The following is a 13,030-nucleotide window of genomic DNA, read 5'->3' as shown; positions in this document are numbered from 1 at the left end:
TTTGAATTTGTGACATATAGCAATTTCTGTAATATGATAATGTGGAGAAGGAAGGGGAGAAATAAGCATTTAATAAGCATATAAGTTTCCACTATGTTTTAGGGACTATGCTAGGTGCTGTACGTTAATTGTACTGCTATATTTTGATCTAGATATAATTTTAAAATGAGTAACTATAAAAATACAGTTAATAGGAACTAGTTGGAAGTTATGATCATTCGGAGTATATTGAATAGGAGAGTTTTGTGATCAAATATGCACTAAAGAAAAATCAGTGGCATCAAATGTGTAGGATGGACTGCATTGTAGAAAGAATTTTGAGGCAAGGAGATTAGTTGAAACATGATGCAATCCTGATAATAGGTGTGATGACCGCATTAGCACCCTGGATACCTGAGAATCAGCCAGACTCAGGATAAGCAAAAGGCCTTAGTCTTTATTCTTGATCTTTAGAGGTAGTATTGAATTGGATGGAAGCAGAATCTCCGAATCCTCCTTCTTCCTCGTCTACCGCCAAAGTGACTCTGGTTAGAGTGCCCCTACTCCCTCCTACAATTCTCTGCATAAACCAATTATTGAGCCAGCACAGGATACTGGGAAGGGCCATTCCCCAAGCACATGCCCATAGAGTATTGTCCAATCGGTAATTAGCCTTAAGTGCTCCAACCGATGGCAGTGCATTGACTGAAGAGTTTCAGCCCTCTACAAATAGGTATTAAGGGGCCTGAACAAAGATGGTGGCTGTGTAATTAGAGGGAAAGATTAGGTGGAATCTGGAAAGCTGGTTGTGTCTTTGACTTACTGAAGTTTAGAAAGAGAAGATGGATTCAATTTGGGCTGTATTAAGTTTGAGTATTTTAACCTTTCTGAACTTCCATTTTCTAGTGTGCAGAATGAAGGGATTTATCTACTTTATCTACTGAAGCTCATTCTACCCTCAAATTCTACAGTCATCATTTTGTTCTTTTATTTTAACTAAGTTGCATTTCTATTTTCCCAAATTTTAAATTAGTGATACCTGAATTAATCTGATTTTACTGTCATGTAAACTTTTAGTCATTTTAAATTATTTTTTATAATCCTATTTATATTTAACATTGCATGAGAGTTTTAGCTAATGTTGCATTTGTTTATTGTCTGAACATAAGGTTCATAGTTTAGAAAGCATAAATATTATGCTGTATTTTGTTAATACATTTAAAAGTTTATTTTAAAAATAATCAGAATATTAGGTGTATAAATCTAAATAAATGGCATAATAGTTTATAAAAGTCTGATGGAATTAATTCTAGGGTATCATTTATGAAAACAAAATTTTTTATGCATTTTGCTTTTGGAATTAGGAGATTTGCTTTTTTATGTATTTTTTTTTTTTTTTAAGACTGACTTTTCTGCCTTGGAAGAGTTCGTGTTTCCAGCAGTAATTTAGGTTACTAGATCCATTTGGTAAACTCTTAACATTAGAATGCAGAATATCACAGCTGTCAGGGACCTTAGATATAATCTAGTTCAATCTCCTCATTTTATATATGAAGACTTTGTGTCTTAGAGAAGTGTCAAAGAAGCATTAAATATCAGAGCCAAGGTTCAAATCCAGGTCTTCTGGCCTTGAGTACGGTGATCTTAAGAAGGCTGTGATGCAGGCAACTGTAATAGATGCTTTGGGAGCTGTCTCTTCTTAGTCACTTAGATAAACCATTTTAAACAACTACTGCCATATGCCCCAAGATGTTTTTTTCTGAGCAGATAAAAACAAATGTTTACCCTCTAGCTTTAATACATGGAAGCTGCAATCTTTCTAAGTAAGAAGTTTCAAACAGGCTCTCTTGATTTATGGCCTTCCATTACAGGTATATATGCCCTCACTTTTAAAAAGTGGTTTGTTCATGTTTTAAAGTGCTGAGTGATTTTGTTGCTACAAAAACTTTTCTGAGAAGCTTGGAAGAGAAAAAGACTCTAGGACATTAAAGTAACACTACTTGAAAACACTTTTGAGGAATATTCTCATTCCTGCCTAATAATTAGTTAAAAAGAATAACCTTAGTGACCTGGAGTCAGGAATACTTAAATTAAAATCCAGTCTTTGACAATGATGTCACACTATACTATGATCCTGGACAAGTCACTTGACTGCTGTCTGTCTGCATTTTTTCAGCTGTAAATTGGAAATAATTGCATTTGTCTCCCAGGGTTGTTGTGAGGAACAAGTGAGATAATATTTGTAAAGTGTTTAGGACAATGCTTGGCACATTATAGACACTTAATGTTTCCTCTTTTCATTGTTGTATTGGGTTCTAGTTTTTTCAAGATCTACCAAATTTCTAAAAAAAGGATCACTTTATTTAAAGTTCAGTACTTTTTGTTCAAAGCATATACTTCATGATTCTGAGGGAAAAAAAACATTTGGGCAAATTACATGCTTCTCTTGAATTTTCCATACTTTTGTTTCAAAAAACTAACTATAGTGGTGTGCTTTTTGTCTTTGTTAGAGCCAGCATTTTTAATGAAACAAAGTCAAAAGTAACAGTTAAGTTGAACACATTTAAAATATTAAAAGTTGATGGTTCATTTTAGTATGGTAGTTTTAGATGATATTTATTAGGCAGTGCTATAGCCCAAAAGTTTTATTTCAAATTTGAATATATACTACTAAAGACTTTTTTCCTAAAAATGTTTTCACAGACCATTTGAACGAACTATTACCATGCATAAGGATAGTACAGGACATGTTGGATTCATTTTTAAAAATGGAAAGATAACCTCTATAGTGAAAGACAGTTCTGCAGCAAGAAATGGTCTTCTTACCGAGCATAACATTTGTGAAATCAATGGTCAGAATGTAATTGGTCTGAAGGTAATGTGATATGTTTTTTCTTTACTAGTTTTTATTTTATATATTTCCAGAAGTTTTCATGTACTTTTTGAATGAATGGCTTTTATTGGTTCTAGAGAACAGGTCAAGGCTAGTAAAATTTTGTAATGTCTATATATTGGAAGGGGGATGTCACACTACACACAAACTCACTTTTTAATTTGGTCAAAAGTCCTGTGTCAACCAATTGGTTTTATAATTTTTAATGTTCATGTTAGGCAGCAAATTGATGCAAGTAATAATTGTTGAATGATTAACAGGTATAGTTAACTTTAAAAACATAAGTTTGAATTTAGAAATTCTAAGTTCCTTTGATGTATATTAAAATAGCTAATATATCTAAATGTCTTAGAAGAGGGGCTTTGGTAATAATAATCTTAAGTTTTGTCAAATGAAAACAAATTGTGATCTTATTTTTTAAGAAATTATCTTATATGGTTCTGTATAAATCAGAATCAAATGCAAAGGATCAAGTACTGTATTGGGAAGTTAATTCAGATTAAAAAAACATTATTAAGCACACACATGTAACCTTTTGCTAGATGCAAGTAGTGGTGATAAAAAGTGACATTAGAGTTTCAGATTTTAGAAGGACCTATCCTCCCCATGATGGGAAGGAAGAGAACTTTGGAGCCAATGTGATTTCAATTCAGTTGAGCCTCAATCTGATTTATTTTCTTTTTTTGTTGTTTTAATAGGACTCTCAAGTTGCAGACATACTTTCAACATCTGGCACTGTAGTTACCATTACAATTATGCCTGCTTTCATCTTTGAACACATAATCAAAAGGTAAATAGAACAATCTTCAAATGGAAAACTTTTTTATAGCTCTTATAAATTATTTCAAGCTATATATTACAATTTCATGTATTTTAAGGGCAGAATTAATCCTAGCTTCAATAGCTGCTAATCAAATCTCCCATTCTCTTTAAGATCAGTAAAGATTCTTTTTGTTGTTTTCTTGTCCCTCTTAATTGATCCTTCTCTTTATCCCAATCTCTCCCCTCTTCTCCCCCTTCCCCAATAAAGATAGCCCATAGCTTTGTTATATATGCCATTGAAGAGCTAAGCAATTAAAAGTTAGGTTTGATTTGTGGTTTAGCTTGGAGAGAATGGAAATGCTGACCACAGGGGAAAAGAGTTGTCTTCTTTTTAGCACTTCTAGACTATGAGGTAGAGAAAAAGGGGAACAAAGGAAGGTGTTACAAAGAAAGTTTTCGAGGTAGAGAAAAAGGGGAACAAAGGAAGGTGTTACAAAGAAAGTTTTACTTGTTTTTGTTACTCCTGGGCACTATGAAATTTGCTTATGCATCCTTGACTTAGTTGCTGATAAGGACCACTGGAACATTGAGGATAAGTGAAATGCTAGAAGAGCTGCACTAACTCTCCTCCGGAAATTGTGTATAGGGCCTTGGGAAAAGGGGGATGGTCAGTAGTAGGGAGAAACAAAGGGGAGATTATGTGGGATCAGAGCCCATTCAGCATCTCAAAGAATAGCTTCAAAGTATTGATAGCTCTGTTTTGCCCCTGACAGTTCTGTCTTTGTAATTTATAACCCTTAATTTTGAGATTACTTTTTATTCAAAACTGCTTTTGAAGATTAAGTTTTATTTTTTAAAAAGTACTTTAAAAGTTTTACTAATTGCTGTACTGGCAGTAATTTTACTAACTATTGGCTGTTAATGGCCAAGATTGGATCTATTATTTCCCCCTTTTATGTCAGTTATGTTCAAAGAACATGGGGGAAAACTTACATTGTCTTTAGGACTATATAGAGTAGGGTCCCTTTTCTTTATTCTGTTTCTTAAAATTGCAAAGAAAATTACTTAGTAGCAGACATGACTGGTAATGAGTCATCCCAGGCAGCCAGATTATGGCTCAGTGGATAGAATGCTAGACCTGGAATTAGGAAAAGCTGGGTTCATATCAGGTCTCACATATCTCTTCATTGTATGACCCCCGGGCAAGTCATGTAAGACTGATTGCCTTAATCCATTGGAGAAGGAAATGGCAAACAGGATATTTGCCAAGTTATTGGTATGATGTGGTCCACAGGGCCAAGAAGACTTGGATGAGACTGAAGAGCAACAAAAGAGTAATTCAGGCAAGCACTGAGTCGTCCTGTATATGTGTCAAATGTTATAGTTAAAAGAGACACAAGTTAAAAGTCCAAGACTCTTCAGTCATTGACTAGAAAATCCCAAGGCTATGAGACAAATACAGATTTCTTAACAAATAGTTTTTTGCTTTTGGTTTGCCAATTCTTTTCTACCATGGGGAAGTGGTACTCAGTGGAGCTTATCTAACGCTTGAGATTTTAATTTCTTAGCTTCTATAGTAAAAAGTTAATCCCTACCTTGTGACCTCTTAGGTGTTAGGAATAAACTTGGAAGTCTTTTATTATTTTGAAATCTATGTATAATATATAAATGTCACTCTTACAGGATGGCGTCAAGTGTTATGAAAAATCTAATGGATCATGCTATCCCAGAAGTTTAAAATTCAAGCTGTTGTATCTTTCATATATTGGAAACACTGCTGAACTTGAGCAATTTACTCAGCATCTTCTGTATTAGACACATAAACCTTCCTGGGAGCCAAGAAGCACATGCTGCATGAGAGCCTTTGTATCGTATTATGGCTGGGAATATTACTGTTTGACACAGTTTTGTGTTCAAGCTGTAAATTGTATTTGTAGCCTTATACTGGTTTTATAGATGTGAACCTTTCAAGAGTTTTGACTTTCACGGCATCAAGTTTCCAGTAGTTAAACTACTCTTTCTGTAAGCCATTATGGTTAAGATAACTAATACAGATTTTTAAAAATGTTATAATCAGGTACCTGTATTTTAGATATTCTAGAAAGTAATATTGCTTCTCTTGCTTTTCTTCTGGTGTAGTATTTTTAATGCTTTGCTATTGTACCTCTAGAAAAACTTTTCTGCTAGTTCCAATTTTGTTTACAAAAATGCAGTTAAGCAACCTTGGTTTCATTCCACATGAGCATTACAAATAGCAAAATGTAGAATTGCACAAAATTGTGATGATTTTATCTTTAATAATGTATAACTAATGCTTCAATTGTCGCCTTAACCATGTTAAAGGAAAGTTCTGAAATAAAAATCAAATAAATTGATTAACTCTCAACATGTTCACTTACTGTCTTTAAAATCCATTACATATCTGTAGTAATACTTATATCATTTCAGTTTAATTGTGAAGCAGTACTTGGGAAAGAGAGGATAGTCTTTAGTGGGGAGAAACAAAGGGGAGATTATGTGGGATCAGAGCCCATTCAGCATCTCAAAAAAAAATGAATTACTCTCTTTTACATACTTTTGCATTTGATATGCCTAGTTATTTAAACATATTATAATTGAGTTAATCCTGGGTGAACAATTTCAGCTAAACATAACAGTTGCAAACATTTTCAAAATTTATTAGTTTTTACTAAGAAGCGAATTGATTTTTATACATTCTAAAACAAACATTTCCTTTGTAGCAATGTTATTAAAAATCCAAAGTATTAATTTTTAATAAGTAGGCTTCTGGAAGTCATTTACTTTCACTTTAACCTTTAAATAGTTAATTCAGAATATTGGAAAGTAGGGAAAAGAAACATTATCTTGCTTCATTTATATCTTCATATTATGTCCTCAGAATTACATGCTTCTGAAGCTAAAACTTCTTGAAAATAAATTACCAAGGAAACTTTACTGGGTAAATTATGAGTTGTTCAAACCCTTAATAAATGAATGCATTTCTGTGAATTAAAGACAAGAATTTAGTTTTAATTAGTTTTAAAGATAACTGAAAATATTCTTTTCTAGCATTTCCATGCTCCCCACATTAAAAAAAAAAAAAATACAGGTTAACATATACTTTTAACTAACTTGTAACTTTTAAGTAAGATAAAAGACGAAAAATTTAGCATTCATTTTTACAAGATTTTGGATTCTAAAATTTCTCTCCCTCCCTCCTTTTCTCCCCTTTCTTCTTCCTCCTTTCTGAAGAAGGTAGGCAGTTTGATCTAGTTTATAATATACTATTTTGTAAAACATTTCCATTTTAATCAGTTGTGAAAAAAGAAACAGATCAAAAGGGGAAAAAAAAACATGAGAAAAGGTAAAATAAGTGGAAAAAAAAGTGCTTTGATCTGCATTCAGAATCCATTAGTTCTTTATGTGGTTATGGGTAGCATTTTCCATTATAAGTCCTTTGTATTTGTCTTGGATGATTGTGTTACTTGAGAAGAGCTCAATCAATCATAGTGGATCATCACACAATGTTGCTGATATTATGTATAATGATTTCCTGGTACTGCTTATTTCACTGTGCATCAGTACATACAAGTTTTTCCAATTTTTTCTGAAATCTGCTTGCATTTTTTATTGCACAATAGCATTTCTATTACATTTATATACTATAGCTTGTTCAGCCATTTCCCAATTGATGGGCATCCCTTCAATTTTCAGTATTTTGTCATCATGAAAAGGAATGCTATAAATGTTTTTGCACATGTAGGTTCTTTTCCCTTTTATGATCTCTTTGGGATACAGATTTAGTAGTGGTAATAGTATTGTTGGGTTATAGAGTATGCACAATTTGTTTGTCCTTTGGGTATGGTTCCAAATTGCTTTTCAGAATGGTTGGATCAGTTCACAACCCCACTAACAGTGCAAAGTGTCCCAATTTTCCTACATTCTCTCCAATATTTATCACATGATTTTTTTTTTTTTTTCTGTTGGTCTCTCTGGTATAGGTATGAGGTGATTATCTAAAAATTATTTTAATTTATAGTGTCTTCATCAAGTCATTTGGAGTACTTCCTCATATGACTATGGCTTTTTTTGATTTCTTCATCTGAAAACTTCCTGTTCATATTCTTTGGCCATGGGAGGTCTGTTATCTGCATATTTGAGAAATGAGCGCTTTACAGACTTATTTATAAAGATTATTTACCAGCTTTCTGCTTTTCTAATTTTGGTTGCATTGGTTTTCTTTGTAAAAAAAAAACTTTTAATATAATCAAAGTGATCTGTTTTGCATTTTGTAATGTTATCATTTGATCAAGAAGTTTTCTCGTTATAAGTCTGACAGGTAGACTATTCTTTGTTCTTTTAATTTGCTTATGGTATCCCCCTTTACATAAGGCACTTATTTAGCCCTTAGTATATGGTGTGAGATGTGTCCCTATTCTTTTCCACTTTTCCCAGTTTTTGTCAAATAGTGAGATCTTACCCTATAAGCTGGACTCTTTGGATTTATTAATGTACTCCCCGATCCAACCTCTCTCAACCAGTACTAGATATGTTTTGATAGTTACTGCTGTATAACATAGTATGAGATCTGGTATTGCTTTCTACCTTCCTTTCTAATTTTTTTCCATTAATTCCCTTGATATTCTTAATCTTTTGTTCATCCAGATGAATTTTCCTGTTTTTTTTTCTTGCTGTATCAGATAGTTTTTTGGTGATTTGATTGGTATGGCACTGAATAAGTAAATCACTTTATGCAGAATTGTCATTTTTATTATATTGGCTCAGCTCAGTCATGAGCAATTGTTATTTTTCTGATTGTTTAGATCTGACTTTATTTGTGTGAAGTATGTTTTGTAGCTGTGTTCATATAGTTTTTGGGTTTGCGGTGATAATGGGTATCCTTGTTTCACCTCAGAATCACTGGGAAGGCTTCTAGTTTATTTCTATTACATTGATAATTTTTGCTGGTTTTCGATAGATACTGCTATACACACAAATACACATACATACTTATAGTTGATGCTCTATGCTTCTTTATATTGTCATATCAGTTGTGTTTCCTCATTGCCTATTCGAATTCCTTCAATTTCTTTGTTGTCTTATTGTTAAAACTGGCATTTATAGTACTACACGGAATAGTGGTGATAATGGGCATGCTTGCTTCATGAACTCTGATCTTGAACTGGGAAGTTCATTACAGATAAAGCTTGGTGATGATTTTAAATAGATATTGCTAATCATTTTAAGGAATGCTTTCTTTATTCCTAGGCTCTCCAATGTTTTTAGTAAGAATAGGTACTATATTTTCTCAAAAGCCTTTTCAGCATCATTTGAGATAATCATATAATTTCTGTTGGTTTTTGTATTGATATGGCAAATTATGTGGATGGTTTTACTAATAATGAACCCACCTTGCATTCTTGGCACACTTGATCATAGTGGATAATCCTTGCAATATATTGCTGTAAACGCACTGTTAATATTTTGTTCAAAATTTTTTGCCACCAATAGTCATTAGAGAAATTGGTCTACAATTTTGTTTTAGCTCTTCCTTGTTTAAATATATGCATCATATTTGTGTCATAAAAGAAGTTTGGTGGGGCTTCACCTATTTTTCCAAATTATTTAGTATTGGAATTAATTATTCTTTAAACATTTGGTAAAATTCACTTGTGAACCCATCTTGTCCTGGAGATTTTTTTCTAAGGAACTTGTTAATGGCTTTTTCAATTTCTTTTTCTGAGATGGCTTTCCATTTCCTGATCTAAGTAATTTCTATTTTCATAAATTGCCACTGAATTCAGATTGTCAAATTTGTTGGCATATTATTGGGTAAATATTTCCTAATAATTGCTTTGACTTTTTTGGACGCTATAACATTTGGTCCATATGTTTAGTATTGACAATGTACTTTCCTTCCTTGTTTAATTAGGTCTGTTTTTGTTCTTGCTTTGTCTGAAACCAGGATTACTGCTCCTAATTTTTTTTTTTTTCTACTTCAGCTAAAACAAACAGTTCTGCTGTGTGTGTGTTTCAAGTGTTTCTTTATAAATAAATGTAGGATTCTGGTTTTTGATTCACTTTGCTATTTGCTTCCATTTTATGGGAGGGTTCATCCCATTCACATTAATGATTGATTACTACTACCTGTTAATTTCCCTCTATCCTATTATTCCTCCTGTTTGTCCTTTACCCTTTCCTTCCTCACCAATGTTTTGCTTCTGTCCATTTCTCCTGATCTGCCCTCTTCTATCAGTCTACCACACCTTCTTTGAGCTAATAAAGATGTGATTCAAGTGATGCTCATCACCCATCCTCCCATCTTCCCTTCCATGTGTAAAATAATTTACAACATTCTACTTATCCTTTCTGTACTGTATAGCCCTCTTTCTCATCACTTTTCATCACTTGATTTTTGTTATTCCCTCAATTATCCATACTATTGCTTTATCTATGTGTATTCCTTCTGGTTGTATATATAGTGATATAATTATTAGGTATTACAAATATTATTTTCCCATATAGGGATGTAAACACTAGCACTTTTGAATCCCTTATATTTTCTTTTCCCTTTTTATCTGTTTATAATTCTTGGGAATTCCCATCTTATGAAAATAAACTTGAAAGTCCTATTTTATTGAATGAGCATTTTTTTCCTTTAAAGCATGGTTAATTTCATCAGGTAGATGATCTTTGGTTGTAGTCCTAGTTCCTTTACCTTCAGGAATGTCATGTTCCATGCCCTTTGGTCCTTCAGTGTTGTGGCTGTCAGGTCCTGTGTGATCCTGATTGTGACCCCTCCCTATTGTGACTCATTGTTTATTTCTATCCACTTATGGTATTTTTTTCCCTTAATTTGATTTCCTTGTTTCTGAAATTTAGCTATAATGTTCCTTGGAGTCTTTTTTGCAATCTCTTTCCTGAGATGATTAGTAGATTTTTCAATGTCTGTTTTGTCCTCTAGTTCCAGGACATCAGGGAAGTTTTTCTTGATAAATTTTCTTGAAAGATATTGTCCTGGTTCTCCTTTTGATATAATTATGGATTTTAGGTAGTCCAATTATTCTGATATTGACTCTACTGGATGTATTTTCCAGGTCAGTATTCCCATGAGGTATTTTATATTTTTGTCCATTTTTCAACTTTTTTGAATTTAACTGGTTCTTGATGTTTCGCAGAGTCGTTAGCTTCCACTTGCCCAATTCTAGCTTTTTATGATGGTGTTCTGTTGTATCTGGACTAGCTCTCTGGAGGATCTCAGTACCAGCCTGAGTCCTTGGTCTCAGAAGAGGAGTGATAAGGTTGGGGTGGGATTCACATGGATGGTCAAACATGGAGTCTGTTTATTCCAAATTTTCTCACCTTTATATACCCTAAGGTCTTACATAACCAAAGCACATTGTACATGCAGGACCATATAAACAATCTGCTATTGTATGTAGATGACTGTTTGTCACTTAGTATTACTCTGCTTTAATTACAACATAGGTTGTTACCACCCCCTGACTTCTCAGTTAGGCCAAGAGCCCTTAGGGAAGATGGGGAGCCAAATCAGACATCTGTCAGCAGGTTGCCTCTGGGCTAAAGGGGTCTTATACCTCATCCAGAGTTCCCCCAATATCTGTAGCTTTCTAACGTGTTCTCAAATAGTTTTTGTACTTTCTTTTCATTTGGCCAATTGTACTCTTTAAGGAGTTGTTTCCTTCAGTGGATTTTTCTCTTTCCATTTGGCCAATTCTACTTTTTAAGTAATAATTTCCATAATAATTCTCTTCCATTACTCCAATTTCCAGTTTCCCAGTCTTTTTTCTACCTTTGCAAGTTTTTTTTTTTTTTTTTTTTTTAACTTTTCCGCGAGTTCTGGGCTGGACCAGAAAATTATATACCTCCTGAAAAATGCTTTATTACCACTGAGAATATTTTTAGTAGGGCAGGAAGTAAATATGGAACCCAAAGACAGTTCCTAACCTATTTTATGTAGTGGTAGTATTTGAGTAAAAATAAAGCCTTTTGTGTTTACAAGTCAATTAAACTTCATATAAAAATCTTTACTTCAAGTTTAAATTTGTCTGCTAAATGATTGCAAATATAAGGTTCTTTCTTTACAGAAAAATAACTTTAATGTCATCATAGAAAAGATAAAGACAAGCATTTAAGTTGAGATGACAGGCATGATGAAAATACAAACCATTCCTATAAATAGTAAACTTACTGAATTTTAATTAAGATTATCCAGGTTCTTAAGAGTCTGGGTATAGCAGATTACTTACAAGGAACAGCCACTCCTTTAAAACAAAAGTAGCAATGCTGGTAGGATAATGGGACTCGTGTAGTAGAGAAGAGAACACACCTTTCATAGAAAACTAAACCTTGTAATGTTTCTTGGGCACAGTGCCCTAAACCACGTTGTCTCACAGCTACCATTCTTGCCAGCTTTAAAGGCTGATGCTCACTGGACCTTCTGACCGTCAAGAAGATTATTATTCTTCCTTATAAATATTGTAACTTTTTCTCCTAACAACACCATGTGTAAGTTAAACTGTGGCCTTTAGGCCATCTTAAAAGATGGTAATTAATGGCTTTTAATGAAGTCACCATGATTTAGAAAGTTACTTTAAAACTACATAAACTTTCTATTTGGTCAAACTTCCAACTGCTATAATTGCACATTCACCAATCCATTTAAAAAGTTTGTTTTAAAAATACATTAACTTTGAAGAGAGTTCAATTTGAAATTCAAATGAGGAAAAGGCACTTTTAATATTGCAGCTTCCAAAACATGATTTGTCTGTCTTCCCCTCCTGTAATAATGCTGCTGCACTGTTCATTCATCCATATACTTGTTACAGCACCTGGGAGGAGAAAGAAAACATTTTCTTTTCATCATATGGAAATTGTTAATTCCTAAAATGCTAGGATAATTGTGATAAACTTAGGTATAGTCCTTTTCATCCCTTGTTTAATGTGCTTCACACTGGACCTCATCCAATTAAATTCTTTATAAGATTTTTAACTGAATATCTTTCATTCCAAAACAGTTTTTGGTTTTGAGTTTAAAGATACAGAAAATGATTAATTTTCTTCTACCTCTTTTCCATAGTTTAAAAAAAGGGCAGCATTCTCTCTCCCTCTCTCTTTCCCTCCCTCCCCCACTCTCAACAAGTCCCTCTCTCTTTCCCTCCCTCCCCCACTCTCAACAAGTCCCAGGAAGGTGTTGATCTCTGCAGTAGTGGAAGAAGTTTCCTTATCTGGGAATCCCACAAGTCTATCCACTTTACCCAAATCAGCCTAAATGCTGACTGAGCACCTATATCTTCTGAGGTATACCTCAAAATTCTTTACAATGGATATTAAAGACATGCAGCTAGTAGTCAGAACTATTACACACACACACAC

At 33.4% G+C, this 13,030-nt stretch overlaps 2 protein-coding genes across 4 annotated transcripts in view; one reads left to right on the top strand and one right to left on the bottom strand.

Moving 5' to 3' along the window:
• The window catches only part of SDCBP (syndecan binding protein), a 29,807-nt gene extending 23,786 nt beyond the window's left edge, over nt 1–6,021 (top strand). The window contains exons 7-9 of the mRNA XM_003759753.4: nt 2,683–2,854; nt 3,571–3,662; nt 5,318–6,021. Of these exons, the coding sequence (XP_003759801.1) occupies nt 2,683–2,854; nt 3,571–3,662; nt 5,318–5,372 (319 nt within the window). The 3' untranslated portion in view covers nt 5,373–6,021. The remainder of the gene's footprint in view (nt 1–2,682; nt 2,855–3,570; nt 3,663–5,317) is intronic.
• Nucleotides 6,022–11,832: 5,811 nt separating this feature from the next.
• NSMAF (neutral sphingomyelinase activation associated factor) overlaps nt 11,833–13,030 on the bottom strand; it is a 66,603-nt gene continuing 65,405 nt past the window's right edge. For all 3 annotated transcript variants that reach the window (XM_031946372.1, XM_031946374.1, XM_031946373.1), the window contains one exon: nt 11,833–12,486. In XM_031946372.1, coding sequence (XP_031802232.1) covers nt 12,392–12,486 — 95 coding nt within the window. In that variant the 3' untranslated portion in view covers nt 11,833–12,391. The remainder of the gene's footprint in view (nt 12,487–13,030) is intronic.

This window comes from Sarcophilus harrisii, chromosome 1 (assembly GCF_902635505.1).
Source record: "Sarcophilus harrisii chromosome 1, mSarHar1.11, whole genome shotgun sequence".
NCBI classification, from domain to species: Eukaryota; Metazoa; Chordata; class Mammalia; order Dasyuromorphia; family Dasyuridae; genus Sarcophilus; species Sarcophilus harrisii.
The sequence above is the reverse complement of the archived record's forward strand: the minus strand, read 5'-3'. Positions and strand labels throughout refer to the sequence as shown.